The 21,284-nt window shown below is 41.4% G+C and overlaps 10 protein-coding genes across 10 annotated transcripts; 5 read left to right on the top strand and 5 right to left on the bottom strand.

The window, feature by feature from the left end:
• Positions 1–15: 15 nt before the first annotated feature.
• On the top strand, positions 16–419 carry TOT_030000213 (hypothetical protein; the record flags this gene model as incomplete). Its single annotated transcript, XM_009692958.1, has 2 exons — positions 16–143; positions 299–419. 2 exons carry the CDS (start codon positions 16–18, stop codon positions 417–419), a joined length of 249 nt encoding a protein of 82 aa, XP_009691253.1.
• A 319-nt stretch (positions 420–738) lies between these two features.
• Positions 739–1,419, top strand: TOT_030000212 (uncharacterized protein; the record flags this gene model as incomplete). Its single annotated transcript, XM_009692957.1, has 3 exons — positions 739–989; positions 1,056–1,237; positions 1,382–1,419. The coding sequence occupies 3 exons, from the start codon at positions 739–741 to the stop codon at positions 1,417–1,419; spliced, it is 471 nt and encodes a 156-aa protein (XP_009691252.1).
• A 298-nt stretch (positions 1,420–1,717) lies between these two features.
• On the top strand, positions 1,718–2,807 carry TOT_030000211 (synaptic glycoprotein sc2; the record flags this gene model as incomplete). Its single annotated transcript, XM_009692956.1, has 7 exons — positions 1,718–1,820; positions 1,867–1,908; positions 1,940–2,020; positions 2,053–2,182; positions 2,214–2,336; positions 2,366–2,532; positions 2,563–2,807. 7 exons carry the CDS (start codon positions 1,718–1,720, stop codon positions 2,805–2,807), a joined length of 891 nt encoding a protein of 296 aa, XP_009691251.1.
• A 214-nt stretch (positions 2,808–3,021) lies between these two features.
• Positions 3,022–5,517, bottom strand: TOT_030000210 (conserved hypothetical protein; the record flags this gene model as incomplete). The annotated part of the gene is made up of 2 exons (XM_009692955.1): positions 3,022–3,781; positions 3,890–5,517. The coding sequence occupies 2 exons, from the start codon at positions 5,515–5,517 to the stop codon at positions 3,022–3,024; spliced, it is 2,388 nt and encodes a 795-aa protein (XP_009691250.1).
• Positions 5,518–5,614: 97 nt separating this feature from the next.
• On the bottom strand, positions 5,615–6,151 carry TOT_030000209 (uncharacterized protein; the record flags this gene model as incomplete). The annotated part of the gene is made up of 1 exon (XM_009692954.1): positions 5,615–6,151. One exon carries the CDS (start codon positions 6,149–6,151, stop codon positions 5,615–5,617), a length of 537 nt encoding a protein of 178 aa, XP_009691249.1.
• Positions 6,152–7,040: 889 nt separating this feature from the next.
• TOT_030000208 (conserved hypothetical protein) lies at positions 7,041–8,600 on the top strand (the record flags this gene model as incomplete). Its single annotated transcript, XM_009692953.1, has 1 exon — positions 7,041–8,600. One exon carries the CDS (start codon positions 7,041–7,043, stop codon positions 8,598–8,600), a length of 1,560 nt encoding a protein of 519 aa, XP_009691248.1.
• A 341-nt stretch (positions 8,601–8,941) lies between these two features.
• Positions 8,942–12,253, bottom strand: TOT_030000207 (uncharacterized protein; the record flags this gene model as incomplete). The annotated part of the gene is made up of 19 exons (XM_009692952.1): positions 8,942–9,187; positions 9,227–9,319; positions 9,418–9,518; positions 9,552–9,624; positions 9,709–9,744; positions 9,775–10,072; positions 10,193–10,277; positions 10,332–10,422; positions 10,464–10,573; positions 10,675–10,738; positions 10,770–10,922; positions 10,978–11,202; positions 11,234–11,365; positions 11,395–11,557; positions 11,589–11,659; positions 11,690–11,840; positions 11,873–11,964; positions 11,995–12,113; positions 12,199–12,253. The coding sequence occupies 19 exons, from the start codon at positions 12,251–12,253 to the stop codon at positions 8,942–8,944; spliced, it is 2,358 nt and encodes a 785-aa protein (XP_009691247.1).
• A 562-nt stretch (positions 12,254–12,815) lies between these two features.
• TOT_030000206 (conserved hypothetical protein) lies at positions 12,816–19,039 on the top strand (the record flags this gene model as incomplete). The annotated part of the gene is made up of 10 exons (XM_009692951.1): positions 12,816–13,500; positions 13,651–14,745; positions 14,803–15,769; positions 15,893–16,150; positions 16,259–16,811; positions 17,052–17,833; positions 17,948–18,120; positions 18,275–18,500; positions 18,658–18,759; positions 18,895–19,039. 10 exons carry the CDS (start codon positions 12,816–12,818, stop codon positions 19,037–19,039), a joined length of 4,986 nt encoding a protein of 1,661 aa, XP_009691246.1.
• A 294-nt stretch (positions 19,040–19,333) lies between these two features.
• TOT_030000205 (uncharacterized protein) lies at positions 19,334–19,972 on the bottom strand (the record flags this gene model as incomplete). The annotated part of the gene is made up of 2 exons (XM_009692950.1): positions 19,334–19,368; positions 19,402–19,972. 2 exons carry the CDS (start codon positions 19,970–19,972, stop codon positions 19,334–19,336), a joined length of 606 nt encoding a protein of 201 aa, XP_009691245.1.
• A 212-nt stretch (positions 19,973–20,184) lies between these two features.
• On the bottom strand, positions 20,185–20,979 carry TOT_030000204 (Ras-related GTPase; the record flags this gene model as incomplete). Its single annotated transcript, XM_009692949.1, has 5 exons — positions 20,185–20,368; positions 20,420–20,706; positions 20,739–20,797; positions 20,829–20,896; positions 20,930–20,979. 5 exons carry the CDS (start codon positions 20,977–20,979, stop codon positions 20,185–20,187), a joined length of 648 nt encoding a protein of 215 aa, XP_009691244.1.
• Between the last annotated feature and the right edge of the window lie 305 nt (positions 20,980–21,284).

The following is a 21,284-nucleotide window of genomic DNA, read 5'->3' as shown; positions in this document are numbered from 1 at the left end:
TACATATCTAAGAAAATGTCACAATACGGAGTAATTGCAAAGGGAACGGTTGCTTTTATTTCATTAGCAATTCTTTTATGCATCGTACTGCCTATGCTGTTTCTAAGAAGGATAAAATCAAACGAAAGGAAATATTTTTTATCGTAAGAACGTAAATAAGTATATATATGCCATGTGTGTGAGATATATGTGCAATTAATAAATGGGTACGTAGGCTCACGTTTTTACTAGTCCCGCTGGGAACATTTTGCTTATGGCTGCTGTAAGTATAAAAGAATATGAATAATACCATGTGTAGGTGGGTGTGTATGTATATATCACAAATGAATCCAATGATAAGTCCAATGAGGATTATGCACAAGCAGGAAGGACACACCGTAGAGAAGGTGAAACAGGCAGTGCAACAAAAGGTTTTATAACAAAATAAAACTAACGCTAAATGTAATAAATGTTATACTGTATATAATAAATAATGTAAACCAAAAATCTATTAAATAAAGGAGATAATATTATAACAATAGCTTTGTTTAAAAACAAGTCTCAAAAAGCAAGGCTAAGATAAGAATTCGAAAACAAAATATATTTTAAATTAGATATAATTTGCACAATCTGATGGCACATACCCCCCATATGATATATGGCTGTAATACCATGGGATGACAAACAGTGTAAAATTCTAGTATCTTGAGCTTATAAACCTAGCCGACCCAAAAACGTAGCCGAATCTTGATTCTACAAATGTCAGATAACTTAGACCAATCACCTGCTAACGCTAAACCGATTGGAGAGGGTGAAATCAGAGTGACCACCCTAGGCAGAGTTTCAAACTACGTTACCTACGCTAAAAAGTTACTCTCCAACGGCGTCCCTGTGATTACAATTAGGGGAACAGGGAGGGCAATGAGCAACGTAGTCGAAACGGCAGAAATACTCAGGCACAGTATAAACGGTCTACATCAGGTTACGACAGTTGACACCCAAGATAGACTGTAAGCCAAAACTAAATATAAAAAACTTTTAAAAAATCCTATATACTATCTAATTACATTCAATAGGGCTGACCCAAAGACGAAAAATGGTAAGGACTCAAAGTTCAGTGTTTGTTTCCTCACTATTGCGCTGACTCTTGATCCTTCCAAGATTGATACGAAATCTATTGGGTATCAATCTCCACTTACTCAGGAAATGCTTGACGAGGTGGACGTGGATCAATTGTTACACCCAAGGCGTGGTCCAAGTAAGTAATAAAACAAATTTAGGCATAAATGTGTACATAAAAAAAGACATAGGTGATAGAATCTTTAATTAAAATAATGATCCCACTTATGCATACTATATATAATTAATTTTGGCCTAATTGTGATCTAACAATATTCTACAGGGAGGGGTGGTAACAGAGGAGGCCCTAGGAAGCAGTAGGACATAGCACACACATGAATTATATTAGCACTTTCTATAGCTAATATTTTCCGTCATTAAATATAATACATGGTCTCTATAAATTAGTAGATGTATATCATAGGGTTGTGAATGGACGGTGTACTCCGTCTCATATTTCTGTGTATAAACTTGTTAAAAAATAACAAAAAAAAACGAATTGTATAAGTAAAATTAAAATATATGAGTATATAGAGGCTATTCATCACAATTATAGTGATATTAGTGACACATCATAAGAAATTGTACATATTCAAAAAATATTATCATAGAATCAAACATGGATTTGTTTCTAAAGTCATATAAAGGCGAATTTTTAGACCGAGTCACAATCCCGGAAGAAGCAACGGGAGATGACCTGAAAGCATTATTTTACGAAAAACGTAAGAAGTAGTAAACACACACAAAAAATTAACAAATAATAATCAGATCGGTTCTACCCAGAGCGCCAAAGGTGGAATCTTAATTCAGGTGTGCAACTGGAATTGATGTATTCGTTTAGCCACTGGGCCACGTCTAACAAGTGAGAAGCTCAAGGACCAGGGCCTGAAGGACGGAAACTCGTTGTATTTTAGAGATTTGGGTAGGGAGGATGGCTGGAAAATGCGTTTTTAGGAGTCCAGATATCATGGAGACTGGTCTTTTTCCTCGAGTACCTGGGACCTCTGATTATCTTGCCTCTCTTTTACTTTTTCCCCTCGTTCTTCTATAAAACTGTGCCGAAATCTCGATACTGCTCGCAGAGGTGGGTCTAGGGAACTTATAAGTGTTTGCAGATTTGGCTTCTTCATGCTGATGTTCCACTTTGTGAAGAGGGAATTTGAGACGTTTTTCATCCATAAGTTCTCGAGAAACACGATGCCGATCAAGAACCTGTTCACTAACTGCTTCCACTACTGGTAAGTTTCGTTGCTAATTCATGAGACAGGATTCTGTGCGCAGTCTCAATCGGATTCTACCTGTTCCACCCGCAGTACAGGCCTGTTCTGTTCTTCACGAAAGGTTCTGAAAAGATAGTCCTGTTCGTTCTGTATTTCGTATTCCAGTTCCTCACCTTCATGACTCACCTGACACTCAGAAGACTGCGTCCCAAAGGTAAGCACATATCTTAAACGCTATGAATAGGCACAACGGGGAGGGGCATTCCCATGAATTGGGGATTCCAGTACGTGTCGTGTGCGAACTACCTGTGGGAGTTGATGGTCTGGGTGGTAGTTGCGCTCTTTGTGAACACGGCCACCGCGTACCTGTTCGCGCTGGCAGTGTTCCTCATCCTCGCAAACTGGGCGAAGAAAAAGCACGCCAAGTACCTTAGGGACTTCCCGAATTATGACAGAAACAGAAAGGCGCTGATACCGTTTCTGCTTTAAGGCGTAAACACGCGTTTCATTTTAAAATTTTAAGTACGAGTATTTCTACAATTCATTGCCAATTAATAATTTACTCATTTGTATCGCGCCTAAGTTGCAGCTAGCAATATAGTAATGTTTATTCTCTGTGTACACAACTAACATAACTAATGTGCAGACAAGTAATCAGTACCGCTCAAACATGATTGTGGAACACATTAGGGTCTTATGTTCACTAGAATAGTTGGTGGTAAAGGTCGTGGAGCTCTTTTTCATGGGTGTGATGCACTGCGTCATATTGTGATATGTCAGGCTTGCGCATCGGCTTCAGCCACTCGTTGCCGATAAGCGAGAAGCCGAGGTCGGTGAATGGGTACCTGTGGCTGGTCATTATGTCGTTCTCCACTGCTTGCAGGATGTCGCTATCAGCTCCTGAGTCGTCAGGGTCACCTCCGTCGTTGGGCGAGTCGACACGCGCCGTGGGCTCCAGGTCAAATATGTTCTCGTCCTCGATGAACTCCAGGTTCTTGTCTATGGACGAAAAGTTGGGTATGAGGCCAACCCAGCTCCTGGTCACCTTCGGCTCGAGCTGATACAGCTCCCCGTTCATCTTCGAGATGACGAACATCTTGTTGCTGAAGGGTATCCAGCAGAGCTGCATAAAGCCGTTGCACTTTGACGCGTCGAGCACGAGTCTGATTGCGTCCACTCCCGACTGAGAGGAGAGGCTGAATATCTGCAGCGTCCACTGCGAGCTGTAGTTGTTGCAGATTGCTAGGTACCCGTCTCCGTTGGAGGTGTCGAAGCATCCCATCGTGTATCTGACCTTCAACACAGGGTCGTAGTGGCAGAACTGCACGCTGACTGACTCCTCCTCAGAATCGTAAGTGTTTCTAAGTCTGTAACACTTATTGCTGTGTGAGGCAATATTCACACAATAATGTTTAACTTCATCATTAAGGTGCTCTTCAGCCACTGTTGCCATAGTAAGATTTCTTTCATGCACACCATGGTGATTATCTTTGTCCAGGCTCATGCCCATAAGGACATCACTGAAGTTATCTGTTTCCTCCGAATCTTCGTCCTTAACATGTTCAGCACACTCCTCTAACTGTGTTGAAACAACAGAGGATGTCGTGTATTTGAGAACGTAGAACCTATCGTTGAAGAGAATCGTAAAGAGCCTCCCTAGACTCCTTGAAATAAACGAGTGTGCCTTCATGCCAGCGGCCGATATCACAATGTCCGATAGTATTTCCACAGAGGTCTCACTCAACTCGCAGTGCCTTATCTTCCCCCTCCGCACGCATAACTTGTTCGGCAGCGTCAGCTTTAGGACCACCACCGATGCCAGTGGTATGAATGTGCCAAATATAAACTCCTGCTCGTACGTCAGTGTTCCTTCGCCTATCACCTTAGCGTGCTTCTTCACTTTGTCGCTGCTGCAGATAAACCTTCTTTCCAAGAGCGAGAATCCGTAGTACACTGATTTCTCACTGTTTCTGAACAAAAAATTTGATGACACCTCCAGGGCGCCTGACTCCAAGTATGGGAAGTTGCTGTCCCTGTACGTCTGGTCTGAGGCGTTGCTTTTGCTGTCTTCCAAGTCGTCCGAGTTGTTCATGTTCGTGTCCGAGTCTTCACTCTGCGTCTCTTCGTTTTCCGTTCCCGCATCCATGTCAGCCACGCCCTCCATTGTCGAGCTGAGTCCATCCTCTCCGATGCTTTGCGCCTCAGAACCTGAGTCGGGCTCCTGAGGATAATTATATAGAAAATCTCCAATTTCGTGCCCCAAATTCTGAATTAAGGTCGGTTTCGAAGTATGTGTATCATCATTCTCAACGTCCGTGTTTTCATTCGTGGTCGTTGTAGTCGTGGTCGTACTAGGGCGTGCGTGTTGATTATGATTTAGGTCATCCGTATCCATATAACCATTGCTATATACACAACTCTCTGAATTTTGATGGGCTTCTTTGTGCATTTTTGATCCAATTGCACTTGAGCCATCGTGGTTGTACAGAATATATGGCACATCTTCGTCCAAGGAATCTCTCGGCAGAATGCCTGACGTGTACCTGCAGTCCACGAACCACCACTTATCGACTTCACTAAAAAGCACTCGGTAATAGGTTGGAACGTAGGGCCTCGTGCTAAACAAGAAGTCAATGCACGACAGCGTGCTATTATTGTACATATAATTGCGGTATATATTCAAAATTGTGAACGATGCTTGCATTGTAAACGGATACGCGATCGCGTCCTCTCCAAAGTAACGCATATCAATTGTGATAATTGGATTCGGGTCCATCCTCGTTAAATCGTATATAACTAGCAAAAAGGGTCCAACTCCCACCAAGAATTCATTTTTATCTCCAAAAAAACTCAGTATCTGTATCGTCCCCTGTGACATCGTTCGTCGTTTTCCCAGCTTCATACGTATTACCTTCGATGGCGGCTTTATATACGGATCATAAGTCCGTCGATAAAGGCATTCTGGGTTTCCGCATACCTCAGTCTGTAGGTCCAGGTTGTTTGGACATATTTGCGTCGGAATTATCAAGCTAATACAGGGCACCCAAATTGAGCACACTGGGTAAATGTTAATGTAGTCGTCCGTGGAGGCGGCGATTGTGATTCCGTCACTAGAAACGGCCATTGCGACGCACCCTGAACCTCCGTATGCTGTCAGAGTCGATGGCAATGCACTTTCCGACTTCACGGGTCTTACCATGTTATTTAAACTGCGATGTTTACTGTTAATTGAAATCAAATAATATGTGTATTTGAACAACAGGTGCTGCGTTTAATTACAACTTTAAATATTAAAATCAACGGGCGCAAGATCCTCTCAGGCCTTTACAACGTTTGCATTCGTAATTTGATAAATAGTTCATAAAATCGCACTTTTTGCACTTCCAAAACCTCTCTTGGTGATGCCTAAGTTCGTGATCTCGTATCTTCTTGCGTTCAAGTCTGGTCAATTTATTCTCTTCGGAAGAAGACGTGACATTTAAAATCTGCGAAGAGAGTCCGACGAATCCTGATAGATCCAGTCCGTAAGCCTTCGAAAAATTTGATACTTCAAATTCGTGTTTAAGAGTGTCGGATTCTATACTGGTGTGTAAATCAAAATGGTTTGAATTAGAATCATGGGATTCTGAAAGTGTGTGTTTTTTACTGTGTGAACTGTGATTGTGTTTTGATTCTCTGCGATAACTGATGTCGGATGATCTGGATCGAGATTTGGTCCTTCGGTTGCTTCTATGAGATGATTTATGTTTTTTGTGTGAATCTTTATGTACGTGTTTTTTGTGTCTAGTCCTTTCTCTACTTTCTATTGATCTAGAATGTGATTTATGGGCCATTTTATGTTGTTTTTGTTACTGAGGATTTGTTATAAGAATCCTAAACAGTATATGTACAAAATCATATTGTTTAACAAAAAAATTATTAATTTTAATATATTTAATAGATTTTTTGTAAAATATCTACAAATAAGTGGGAATATGATGAAACAAAAAGGTTTCGTTGTGGTAACAAAAACGCACCATTTATAGATTAATGTTTTATATGATATTATATAAATTTGTTTTGTGTCGATTTTAAATATAAACTTGTATCAAAATATATGTTTAAGGTTATCTTGGATTCTTGATTGATAATGTTGTCGGTGATATTTATATATCATAAAACATAAAGACATATTGTATTAAATAAATATTTTTTTTATCATATTTAAATTATTTGTGTTTATAAATATAGCTTTAATATAATAATATCGGTTTTTGGTGTGTGTACCTGTCTTACGACACCAAAGTTGTAGCTGATTCGACAAATTCGGGTTTATGTAATTACGAAAATAACTCCGCGTTGTATAATTGATTTGTACAATAGCGTTTTAATATAGTTTTAGACATGCACATTTTGCTACTATTTGCCTAGTTTGAAATTTGCATGCCGAAAGCTAACGTTGTGTGTAAAACCAAAACATGTTAATTAAAGCATAAATCACGCACATTTATTGTTAACACAATTAATAAAAATTAAATTACTAACTGTGAAATAGGCGAATCCGGTATTTTACAAGGGTAAGCAAACGGGTTTTGATGTCATCCTGTCGTTTGCACATTTGGGATGTTACTGTCTTTTTTTTCACTTTTACAAAAGACATTAATGTTAACAGCGAAATATAGCGATTTGTTGTTGTAAGATATTGTTATTTTTTAAAAAACACATATTTGACGGCTTTAAAAAATGAGGTGTGCAGAGTCACAGTTGTCTACCTCACCAACCACGAAATATAGATCTAAATCACCAAATAAAAACTCTAATTCACCAGTAGAGTACGATATTTGCACTCCTGTAAGAACTGTGAAGCGGTCAAGGCCATCAGATGAAATAACGAACTATGTTGACCACGTCGAGTCAGAATTCTACAGAGTATACAGCGACAGGAGCTCAGCGAAGAGGTTTAAAGGAGATAGCAGCCTTTCCTTCCTGTTCAGAGGCCCAACGAACGACATCATTACGTCCACAGTGGGCATGTACGGAGAGATCGCGCACTCGAGTCTGAAGGTGGTGTGCAAGAAGATGGTCGAGTTCGGACTGGACGAAAAGAGCGTGCTGTTGGACCTGGGAAGCGGAAGAGGAGTGCCGAACTTCGTCTTCGCGTCGGACGCTAACATCTTCTCCTCGATAGGAATCGAAAAGTGCCCGCTGGCATACATGAACTCAGTGAACAACATCTGCGCCTTCATAGCAAGAGACATCAAGGGGATCAGGACGGAAATAGAAGAGACTCCGTCCAGATCGCTGAGTGACCTCAGTGAGTGCAGCACCAGCAGCGACGGAGAGGGAAGCAGGAAGAGTTGTAAGACGCTTTCATCGTCTACCGACTACGCGCCCTCGAGTCCAGGAAAGACAAATAGCGACTACTCAGACATGTCGATCAGCACTCAGCTTGAAGAGGACGAATACAACGTTGGGGTCTTCAACGAGAACGCGGAGACGCCGAAAAGGTTCCTAAGAGCGCCGAAGATGCCTAACGAGGTCGATTTGGAGGAGCTACAGCAGGGGCTGGAGCAGTTTAAGAATAAGCAGTCGAGTCTCCCAATAGCCTTCGTTAACGAGGACATCATAGCCTACGACGCGTTCGAAGGAGTCACGCACTTCTACAGCTTCGACATTGCAATGGAAAGGGCACTGATCAACAACATGGTATACCAGTTCATGAACACGTCCACGGCGTACGTGTTCGGATCGTTCATCTCAGACCTGATGGTGAGCTTCGGACTGAAGGACTGCTTCCTCGGAGCAAAGGTGCCCTGCAGAATGTACGGAAGCAACGAGGGGAAGACGTGCTACATCTACGTGAAGAACAACTGGAGGAAGATAAAGGCGAAGGCGGACGCGAAGATCAAGAGGGCGTTGGGACCCCAGAAGAAGGTGAAGAAGCCGAGGAAGAAGAAGGCCACGAATAAACAAGATTCCGCCGTTGCGAGCCTCAAAAAATTGACGTTCGACGTGAACAACTTCAGCCAGCCTTACAGGGCGATGGACATCATTAAGCTTTCGAAGCTGCCGCTGTACCACCAGTACTCGTGGTACCTGAGTAAGCTCGACAAGTTCTACTCGCGCTCGGTGACGAGGTCGTACAGCGACAACCTGAAGGAGAGTCTCGCGTCGGAGCGCGACGCGCTGATAGAGCAGATAGCGCACAAGGGCTTCGAGAATTCGCACGAGGAGCGGGCTGAGCTGAAGACGCACATTGCAACACACTACAGGAAGGTGTCAAGGTTTCCCGAGCCCCTATAATCGTCTTAAATCAACTAATTTAATACACACACTCGTCTATATCAGTATTCTTATATAACAGTGTTCTCTGTATATATATGTGTGTGTATGTGTACATGTATGTTTGTTTATGTACATTAGAATATTACGTCTCTACTCCGATTGTATAAACTCACAGGTATAGCAATATACTTTCACATACCTACAATCATAGGTGTATAAGTATCATTACTGTTATATTTGTATATTATAGGAGTTGTATATTGTAACAAATGTAATTTCATGAACACCTAATCGTATTAAATGCCAGATACAGTAAAGAACAACTTATATTATCAAATCTACTATGTGTACGGCGTAAATCAAGCTATGTATTGGAGGAACTCCTTGTTGGTTTTGTTGAACTGTATGAACTCTCTGGATACCAGGGAGTCGATCACCTTGTTGAACTGGTCCCTGGTGAGAGTAAAGTTTGGGTTTTTGCTGAACAGCTTAAACACAGTAACACTTGAGGCCTCAAGGGTCTGCTTGAGGTACCTGACGATGGTTGACTCAATATAAGGAAGCAGGTCCTCAAACGTGCGACCCGTGGTCACGTAGTTCATGTCCTAAAAACGCGTGAATGCAGCAAGTAAAATTTTAGTTACCAGCCTAAACAAGTCCTGCTTGTTTGGTCTAAAGTCAATACTGGTGTCACTGTGATGAAAATCCGAATTAAGCTCAAAATAGTCATTTTTATTCTAAAAACATTGATAATATACTGAATGCTGCAAATATCAATATTTTAAATGAGTCTAATGCTATGACAAGGGCGTTTGTCGGTTGATATGCAACTTACGCAGGTATTGAAGTCAATCGACTCGGAGTAAAACTTAATCAAAGGCGTTGGTAGACTATTCAACAAGGCCAAGTGATTCCGCAACAATGCTTCGTTGTAGTCTAAGTGCCACCTTATAATTTAAGTCAACTCACCTGAATTAACAACATCTTCTATGTGTTTCAAATTAACATATTTGTAATTATTAAACAACAGTAAGCAGTAGGCCTAAAGTTAAACGAGTTAAATGAACCAAAATAACTTAATAGGTAAAAATGGGTAATTTCACAAATGTTTAATCATTCTACTTACTTGAAATATCGATAATTGTAGGTCGTAGGTCTTCCCCTAAACTATCGTGTCATCTATATTTCATACCTTGAAGGTGAACTCCAGTTCCGCTGATCCCAGCTGCGGGTAGTACTCAATGCTCCTCTTCTTGAACTTGTTAAGGTAGTAATTTCCAAAGCGGTTTTGCAAAAAGAGCAATAGGTTCAGGTTTTCATCGCCACCAAGTTTATTATTCGTCAAATCAGGCTCTTCCGCCTTCCCTTCGAGCACCTCTGCGTTCTCGAATGATTCATACGACTCTGGAGATTTAGTGATATTGATCTTCTTATAAATCCACGAGTCCTGCGATATCAATATAACTGAGAAATTTAAATCATTCAGTGCACTCAGCATATTGCTTATAATGTCTGACCCTTTTCTAGACGTTAAATCTCCTTTACTTTTTAAACTTGATGTTTTGGCCTTTTTCTTCTCAGGCTTAAAAGTTTCCAACAATAGCAGGTACTCCTTGAAATCCACCAATAAGCTTGCTGATCTTTCGTAAAAATCAATCACGTCTCTCAATTTACACGAGTAATTAACGCCGCATTCTATATGATTCATAATGTTAATTAAACTCCACACTAAATATCCACATTACTCACCCTGCTTCAACATTCCAACGGTCTCGTAGTGTACTTCACTCAACTGCTTGTGGTACAACAGTCTCATCGACAGCATATTTCGATAACATTGCTGAATTTTCATGTATATCACGATTCTTCATCACAACTCACCTCAAAATACGACTTGTTCGATAGATATTGAAATATATGGAGTACAAACTTAAGTTTACTTTCAATGGCTTCTTTAGAATACTCAATGAAAAGTTCATCGGCGTGCTTTGCTACAAATAACAATCAATAAAAGTAGATGAACAAGCTCAAACGTATATTTATTTTTATCGGTGCGTATGTAAACTCGTGTGCATTAATGTGTACAACTCACCTAACGATAACGTTACATATTCTATTGTGTTATCATCTTTGTTCAAAATCGTCGTCCAAAAATTCTAAAAGCACCTAGTATCACACACTTCTTACATTTAATCTGACTATATATTCACTAGATTTCATTATTGGCTTTAACAAAGTGTCCAATTTTTTCTGATAGTTGTTCAAATCTTCCGCAAATGAGTGGCACTCGTCGTAGTTCTTTCTGTTCAAATACAAAGACACTATCTCATTACAAATATCCTACAAAATAATTTATCGCCATTAACCGCAGTCACACATCTATGTATAAACATACCTTTGATGAAGTGAAGATGTTATCAAACAGGAGTTGGTTAAATTTAGTGTTAACATACAGTGAATTAACCAACAGTATCGAGTCCGTATCATTATTCTTCAAAAGTAGCTTAAGATTTTCAGGGTTCACCAGGTTTTCGCAGTTGTTAAACAAAAGCTCCTTTTTAACCACTTCAATCACCTTATTCGCCGATTCATCTGTCAGATAGTAAAGGCATGCTTTTTTCTGCAAAACATCAACTCAACTTAAACCTTACCTCAGACTCTATTGTCTCATTGAATTTACGATAACATTCTGAGAATGACGACTTCTTCAGGTGCTCAGATGACAAATTGCTATAATATCTTGACGTTTCCTCAAGCAGTTTATTTTCAAACTGCTCAAACAACTAAACTTGATTATTAATCTACCAGTTACCTCTATGCAACTGAACATCTCAACAACGTTATAGAGTTGACAAAAGTTTACTTTATTGCCTGATCTATATCTGTATACCAGAGCCAACAATCCTGTTTCTATATCTTCGTAAAGCTTCTTTCTCTCAACTGAATCTCTTAAAAAGTGCGATATTGCTTTATCTCTAAACTCCATTATTCTACCAATTAACATACAATATTGTGTATCCGGAGCTCGATTTAAACAGGCTAGACTCAAGAGGATTGCAGATTTTAGTCAAATCGCTCTAAAAATTGATTTGAACAATCTATTTTACCAGTGCGAGACGAACGTTACACCAACATATCTCAAACTTTGTCAAGGCATAATAATGTGGACTCGATTTCAATTCCTCGTCAACAAATTCTAGAGAAATTGTATTCAACTCATTTTTAGGATCGTTTTCAAAAGGTTCGTCATTGATTTTTCTAACATTGTGATATTTTATAGTTACACATACTTGAGCATCTGGTTGATCAACTCCTCAAGCAGCTGATCTATTTCCTTTATTAAAAAATGTGATTTCCCATAAGAAACGCATTCTTCTAAAAACTAAAAGAGCTTATAACATAATTAGCAAACCTGTTGTATCTTTAATCTGCAGAATCTAGAGGAATCATGTCCCGATAAAACCGAAGTTATAAAACATTTAAGGTATTCAAGTTCTTCAGGAATGTATTTATCAATGTCAACATTATCCTCTAAATAAGAATATTATTCGGTTAAATGTAGTTTAGTCTAAAAATTATATAATCATATATAGATCATGGAATTATTAAAACGTACCATTATCAATAGAAGATTTAACAATTCTTATAGGTTTACCCTTTATAATCTCCATAAATATATTTTACATGAAATATAAATGTTTAAACAAATAGAATTGGAATATAGTGTAACACATATAAATAAAACGTTGTGTAGTAATCTATTAATTTATTAATATAAACACATTTATTTAATTATTAAAGAAATGATAATATATTATATATTAATGTGTTTATAAGCCTTATATTATTAAAATATAAAAAAATATATGAATTTGTATGTATATTCATATAATAAACAAATATTTATATCAATAAATATTAATTTATATGTAATAAGTATTTGGATCTTAAAAGAATTAATTGTTGTAATTTAGAACAAATTATTAAAAATTAAATACATGATTCCTAATCAGGCACATTTTATATAATGGTGATAAAATATACAATAGTTTATTTTTTAAACTTTTATATCATTCCTAAATTTGTTGTATAAGGAATGTATTTTTGATTTATTTTTATACATATCAAATTTACAGTTGTATATTGTAAAATCATTAGTATGTTGACATGTTGTATCATAGATCAATTAAACAACACAGAAGGGATATATTAGTGATTTAAGTTAATCGCAACATGGTTGAAGATGGAACTATCATTCCGTCAAAAAATGTTCTGTTTAGGTGGGATCCCCGTAGTCATTCGACAATTTTTGACACACAGACACCAACAGAAGATTCTTCTTACCAAAGGAGAGGCTCGGAATACAAAAACCAACACACAATCCAAGATGTACTAGATAATCTCGACGACCATGGAAAAGAAGAGCTTAGCAGGTCACTTAAAGATTCCACAACTCAGGGCTTGAACATGAACCCGGATTTATTGTCAAAGGGGCGAGATAAAAGAGCAGAGTTGTTAAAAAATCTAAAGAAAATACAACTGCACAATACGAGGGACTGGCTAGGATCGAACAGTAGTAGATCGAGCGTGAACAAGGTGGACACACTGGACAGAATGTCATCGATGATAATAAACCCAGAGTTCCCAATGAAGCACGAGGCAGTATTGTACAGCATACAGCTGGGAAAGTCAGATTACGAGTTCTATAACGCACTGATACTGACTAAGTTGAGCAGAATGAGTAATATCGCGATATTGGAGCTTATTAGACAGCCAGTGTACGTGCGAAACAGGATCATAGTGCTGACGGACAGAAAGACCTGCACGTGCCCTCTGAGTGTGCTGACGAGGCCGCAGCCTCAACAACGCCATTTTCTTCACCAGAGAGGGCCGCTCCTTCAAAATCAGCGTACTCAAAGTCACCCATATACTCCACCAGGTGATAACACGATATATTTTATACACATTAAACATAGGTGGTTATGCGATAAGATATTATATTAATAAACAATAATATGTAGGTAATGCTAATGAAGTAATAGAAAATTTGAAATTAATGTTATTTTAGGAGGATTTGGAGATGGGTTTTTCAATAGGTTAGTGTCGCCACAATCGACGTTGATGACGCAGAACATATTCGGAGGAGAAAGGACTTACGCGAATATGTTCGGACTTGACAAAAAATCGGAATCGGATAGAATGGGTGAACAAATAGACGATAATGAAATAGTGTGCCCGTTTCATGAGCCTATGGAGTTGCCTGAATCAGTTAAAAGCCCAAAAGGATTGTGCGGAGTGATCGAGTACTACAACCTCTATTATAAGTACGATGAGAGGAAGGTGGACAATAAAAACAGCCACGTGTTATCGCTGTTCAACATAGGCTCAGAAACATGGTTAAAAGATAAGCAAGAGCAGATAAGACGGAAACAGAGTTCATATAAAGTGTTTCAATATAAGCTGCCATCTAAGCTGTTGGCAATTAACCACGTGTACCTGAGAGACTTTGAATACGAAAGATACTACTCAGCAAGTAACATGTACAACAGCGGAGTGAGTGAGGAGGAGCCTGTGGGTGGAGAAAAGGGAGTGTATCTGTCGAAACTGTACTCAGGAGACGCACTATTCATGGTGACGAAGACGGAGATAATAATAGCGCTAATTCACATGAAAATGAACAGCGAGGCAAGAGGTGACGGAGAACTGAAGCTGAGCGTGATTCTGAGGGACGCCAACCACAGAATAGACGTGAAGGAGGTGCTTAGCCACAGAGAAACGGGAAGAATATTCATGCTGGAGTCGAGCAGTCTGTTGTACGAGTACCAGTACCAGTTGGGGCTGACGCCAACATCTCTGAAGGACCACAAGGTAGTGAGGTACATATACAATCGACTGAAGTACACGAAGCACGTGCTCTTTGACGCGGTGAAGAGCAATAGGACGTATAATCTGTCAAAAAGCGGGCCTGAGGGGAACCGGAACGAAAGAACAGTGGAAGTAGATGAGTACGGTAACGAGTATGGCCACGAAAATAGAAGAAGCGGAGAAATCAAAGAAATGTGGGAAGAGGACAACTGCCTGAGCTCTATGGAATGCGCGGTGACGAATACAACATGTTACTACCCGCCGCTGCAGTGGAAGGAGATTAAAAGGATGGCACAGAGTAAAGTTAACATATTTAGAGGGGGAGAGGGAGAGGAAGGAAGAGAAGGCTCAGGAGGAGTTAGTGGAATCACAAGGTTGTTCAGAAGAGAAGCAGACACAAAGGAAACGTGCAGATGCGGCTTCGGCTGTAGGTCGGAACAAATGAAGAGGAACCTGAAGTGCATTAACCCGTGGAACAAGAAGCTGATGAAGACGGGAGAAAGCATAGCAGTGATGGACCAGAACAGATGGACGCTCTCAGTGCTAAACACGACGAGCGGAGACCTGAGTGTGTTTTACCTGCACGGATACACGTCGGTCGAAGAATACACGACGAACGTGCAGAACCAGGAAAGAGTGTTCCCGTACGACCTGACGCTGTACAACCTGAAGCACGGAAGCATCATGAGTACCCTGGAGAGGCTGGGGTACACGAGGTTCGCGTTCGGAGCGCGCTTCGTGAAGATACTGGCGGCGCCGCTGGACTTCGTGCACGGAGTGGACCTGATTCTGGTGGACAACAACGGAGTGAAGGTGTTCGTGGGATTCTCGAACTCGACACTTACGTCGCAGACGAGTCTGATAACCTCGAGTCTGGCGACGAACCTGAGCGCAAACCTGACGATGGACACAATCAGAATCAACGCAGTGAACGACAAGGCGACGTCGAACCCGAGTAAGATTGAGTTGAGCGTTAAGGGGTACAGAATGCCGTACAGACAGATGGGAAGTAACCCGCGAGGGCCATTCGGACTGTTCAGGTCGAAGCCGAGCGTGACGACGTTCCTGCTGGACAGCACATTCATGACGATAGAGCCAGTGAGAAAGCTGCAAAACGGAACGCTGGTGAGAATCGTGGTGACAAAAAACGACTCCTCGAGCTATTTCCAGAGCCACACGACGCTGCCGCTCTCGATCAACGAGGAGTTCTACATGTTCAACGAAAACGCAGTGCAGTACAGAACTTTTGAAGAGAATCAGCCTTTGGAGTACTACCACGAGTTCTACATAATACTGGACGAGAAGGAGAAGATAATAACAGCGTATCACTGGAAGGGGAAGACGGTGAGCACGCCGAATGAAAACCTGCACAACAGGTGGGATAAATACGTGGAGAACGAAGAGGAAGCTTGTACAAGAGGAATGGTAGGAGTGAAGGGAATCAGCGTCGATGTTAAAGGAGTCATCGGTAGAAGAAGTGAAGATTCAGCAGAAAACAGTAGAAATAGAACGAGTGCGGTAGACGGAGTTACGGAAGGCCATGAAGGAGTGAAAGGAGTGGAGAACTTATTATACATAGTAACGACGGAGAGAGTGTACGCATTCAATAAGCTGAATGAGAGCATGCTGCTGAAGTCGCTGATCAAGTACCCGAAGAGCACACTGGACTTGATAAGGCCGCCGCCACTGCTTAACGGAAACACGTACGTGGCAACAAAGTCGGCACCCGAGGATACCACTAAGCCGGGCGTTAAGTTTAACATGGGAGGTGGAGCACTGTTGGCGTTGGAGGACGCTAACGCTGCCCCAAGAAGGAGTGCAGCTAGCCGCAATAATAATATACTCGAAAGCCTACGAAGACAGAGGCTAATGGAGGCTGGAAGGGGTACTAATGCGTCAAACGGAGTGGATGAAAGAGGGCTGATAAGGTACTTCATGAGGTCAATGGACGATAACACAATGCTGCAAGAAATATTGGACTCAAGTGGACCTGGTCAAAATGGTGGCCATAACAGAGAAGATGGAAGGAGAGACGTGGATGGACCGGAAGGCCTGAACAGGTACCTGAGTAGAATAAACAGGGCCGACAGAGACGAGGAGGTCTTCAGAAACGCGTTCGGAGAAGAGATGGAGGACCTGTGCGAGAATTCGAATGAAATCATAGGGTACTCGCTGTACTATATGTCCTGGCTATACGGACCGGAGAACATGTTTAAACAAATATTCAATTATCTGGTGGACAAGGTGGTAAACTACGTAGAATGCGAAATGAATCAAGGGAATGTGCTAGGAGGAGGAAAAGGTCCGGGAATAAGAAGAGAAGGGTTGCGTAGAAGCCACAACGGAGAGGAGGACGTGTCGGACGTTGAGGTGGACGGAGACGTGGAAGAGTACATAAACAGCGTAAACCCACTCGTAAGGCCAAGAGTGCACACGCCAATAAGTATGTACAATGGAGTTGACGCGCTGTCGGCAGATGGATTGCTCCCAGAGGGGTCACACGTGAACGGAGTGAGCACGATAGTGGAACCTAACAGTGGTTCAGAGCCGCTGATGATGTACAACGGAGAGATTCAGGCGGAGTTGAATTTGAGCGCGCTGAAGAGCGACGTGCTCTACAGCTATTTGTTCGCAAATCACGTGGAGGGCTACAGCGCATTCATAGCGAGCTTCGGAATACCCTACAAAATATTCAACTACGTGGCGCCAGGATGCTACTCGGTCTGCGAGGACGGCTTCGAAAGGCCAGTGATCTCACCGTGGTGCAAGTTCGTGGCCTTTAGCAACAACAAGGTGAAGAGGAACAGAGTGGCGACGAACACGACGCCGCTGGTGGACGGGCTGTTGCTGCTGGTATCGGAGTTGCTGACGCCGATGTACTACAACAGGATGTTCAACCTGGTGCCGCGCATGTACACGTCACAGGTGACAAACCCAGTGTTCCCGCGCCAGACAGACGAGGGAGCTGAGGCATCGAGAATGGCTTACAATTTTGACGGCACTACCGGTATTAGCGGCAAGGGCTACGTGATGGACGGCATGAAGCTGAACAAGTTCGACGGCGTCAACGAGTTTGTGGTGGGCGAGAGAGTGGACATGTACCTGACGCTGGAGCTGGCAATGGGCCGGAAGCGGGCGAAGAAGCTGCTGCAGAAGCTCTACACGCTGAGCATGCTGGTCGACGAGCTCGTGCTGCAGTACGAGGGCTGCAACCTGGACAACGTGGTGCAAATAATGAGCACGCTCGCGCCGAACGTGGTGAGGATGGTCCTGGAGCCGAACGTGAACCAGCAGGAGCCGTACCCGCCCTCGCAGACGACCCACTCGTACGGAGAGCCGACGATAACGACCACGACGGTTAACGAGTTCTACAACGCGGACGGCAAGTACGGGTCACCGCACTCGTCAAGAAGCGGCGACAGCTCGAAGAGGAACAGGTCACACGGAGACACGCAGGAAGGCTACGACAGGAAGAGGAGGAACGACGCTAGGCCAGGGAGTTCGGCGCACGACCCGAAGACAATGAACAGAGTGCTGCTGTCGCTGCTGGAGCGGCTGATAAGGGACCGCTACGCAAACGACCTCAGAACGCTGAAGGAGCTCTCGACGGTGCTGCAAGTATCCCAGGAGTTCATCGCCTCGGCACTTCTCATACACAACAACGCAGTGCTAGGTAAGCGACTATTTTAGGTAGTTATTAGAACTAGATGCACAGATATGTAGCTACTTTGTTATCATGGAACAATAACACGCAAATATACCTAAGCTTATCCAATAGTTAAAGCACAAATACGACTGAGCTTATTCAACAACTAACTAAATGTTAGGCGACAGCAACTACGAATTCGACAAGATGCTGGACATACTGCACCTCTTGCCGACAAAGACGCCGAGAAGCTTCTTCGGCCCTCACGATTTCAGCCTAAACTGGAGCGCCGAGAAGAAGTTTGTGTTCCCGTACAGCGCAAAGTTCACGTACGACTCGCCGAAGTCGAAGCTTATACTGACGAAAACGCTGATGAACCTAATGTCGCGCTCGAACTTAATAAACCTGTAAGAAAAAAAACAAATAACCAGTTAAATAAAAATAAAATTACAAACAGAAACAAATATTGATTGTTAATACGCTAGTTATTTTTAAAATAATCCAGTTAGTATATATATATCTATTCATACGACTATAACAAATTAACTAACAACGTGCATACAGGTTTATGAACAAGGAGTTCTTGAGCCTATACAGAGTATTAGTATGGCTGGTGGGAGAAAACGTGTCAGAGTTTCAGAGGCACTTCTATGGGCACCTCTTCACGTATGAAATCAGAGAAAATTAGGCATTTAGACAGTACACAGTTATATACAATGGCCATTGTTATACTATAGCACTTGTGACCAAGTTGATAACATCAAACAATGGATAAAGCTGTTGAAATCATGTTTAATGTAGGTCCGAAGAGATTGACATCATGAGCAGCTGCAACAGAGTAAAGTACCTCCAAAGACAGCTGGATAACGCAGACGACTTGCCGAGAGCACAGTACATTCAAACACTAATAAGGCAGTTCACGGCCAACCGGCCAAACACAACCTAACCTAATGTAATAGTAGAACACACTGCGCGTTAAATAAATAACTAACATTTAGTAAGATACACTGTGTTAAACAGATAATTGCCAATACCATACATTGCGTTAAATGAACTATTGATAGCATAGATAGTTTAACTAATTAATGGTACCATACACTGTAAATCATAAGCAAGTAACTAGCGGAGAGTGTAAATGGTATAGTAGGTGTGCACAATTTTGTATTATATTAGGGCCCTTTACCCGTTAAAGTGAACTTGCAACTGCATAAAGTGAAATCAAAGTTACAAAACAGTGAAACTACTTCCCGATCTTGAAACCATAACTCCGTTTAGCTGAAAACAAATTAAATTAAAAAGGAAACTTACAGAAGTTAAAAGGAACGTACTTGTACTTAATCATATTCTGAATCTGCTCGTTAAAAGAAACAGTGAACAGACAAATAAAATAGAAAACTAGCAAAGGCCAGTAAACATCAATGTCCAAGAAATCGGAAAATAAACAAAGAAGAGCGATATAGGAGACCCTGACGGCACAAAGCCAAAAGGTGAACTCGTTCAACTGACGAAGAAAGGGCTTAAACTCGTAGACATTCTCCGCGGATCTGAAACCCACCTTGGTAATCTTCGAAGAATTGGCGGCATCCTGCTCAGAGAGAGGCAGAATGGTACCAGAGTTCGCTCCCTCATGAGCTGTACAGAGGTCTTTGAAGCTAAGGGGAGTGAGAAAGCGCATAACTAGGCTTAACAAATACACGGTGTACATGTAAGCAATGACATAGTGCGAAGAATTGAAAATTACGTAGGTCCAAAAAAGAAAAAACAAGAATGAGAAGTAAGTCCACCGAACATAAATAAATTTAACAGTATAATCTAAAAAGGCTCGGTGTAAAAGAGCACATTTATGAAACGATCTCCTGAAAGGATCGAAAGCTCCCATTTAAATACTTTACAAATTATATATACTATGACACGACATTCTCGGAGAGGCGAGTACAAAGAATTGCACCACCGATTAAAAATACCATATTAAACAACCATTTTGTGTGAAAAATATAAAGAACAAAATTAAATATATAAAACAGGCGTATCTGTGTGATCTGGGTAAAATTTAACATTATATTAACAATACTGTGTACACACCATAAGCAATCAGTTTTGGCATCCAACCATGCTAGTAAGTCCCCTAGAACAGTTCCCGGACACTTGTTGTACGTTTCTTTGATCCAAAAGCAGGGTGTCAGGAATGTAAACCTCGTCGTCCTGATTGTCCCTGATTATGGCACGCTTTGCGATTTCATTAAATGCGTTCGTGACGTTGTGAGACGTCTTTGCGCTAAATAAATGTTAGTGTGCGTGCGAAAGTCTAGTGTGTGCACAAACGAACCTCGTTTCAAAGTGAGGAATGTCGTTGTTGGCCTTACACCAGCTTAGGGCCTTGTTTGTGCTAACCTTCTTGTTCTCAACGTCGTCTATTTTGTTTCCAACCAAGGCGAACGGAAAAGAATCCGGATCCTTGGGGTCCACCTGAATCAAAAACTCGGACTTCCACGACTCTATGGACTCGAACGTTTTCTGGTTTGTGGTGTCGTAGACCAGCATACAACAGTCTGCTCCCCGGTAGAAGGCCTTCCCCAAGCTCTGGAACCTTTCCTGGCCAGCTGTGTCCCAAATCTGCGAGAAACTCGTTCAAAGCGCATTCTTACCTGAAGCGTGACTTCCTTGTCATCGACGGTCATTTCCATTGTTAAAAAATCAGCTCCAACTACACAATTCAATTACTAATGACTTGTTACTTGTAGCTCTGTACTGATTCGTGAATCTTTTATTTATAAACTGGTTCATCAGGGATGTCTTTCCTACCCTAAAAACAAAGGCGTTAACGGCTCAAACTAACCCACTATCTCCGAGAATTATAATTTTAAGTATGGACTTCCTCCTCGGCATCTTGAAGAGTCGAAAATATATTATATGGAAATGCTCTACACACAACACTATAATCGCCTTACCACTTTTACAATCTCTCAATATTTAAGCCAACGGAATAGATTTCAACTCGATTTCTTATTTAATTTTTATTAGTTTTATTTTTACTCTGAATTCCTGTGGTTGTTTTATCTTTTACTTTTGATTCTAAACAACATACACTGGCCTTACACACTATGCCACCCATTTACACTTTCATCACAGCCGCATCCACTGTGTGAATTAATCCGCAACCTGCTAATATGAATATATATCAATGTTTACAG

This window comes from Theileria orientalis, chromosome 3 (genome assembly GCF_000740895.1).
Source record: "Theileria orientalis strain Shintoku DNA, chromosome 3, complete genome".
Classification (NCBI taxonomy): domain Eukaryota; phylum Apicomplexa; class Aconoidasida; order Piroplasmida; family Theileriidae; genus Theileria; species Theileria orientalis.
This window is presented reverse-complemented; position numbering and strand designations above follow the sequence as displayed.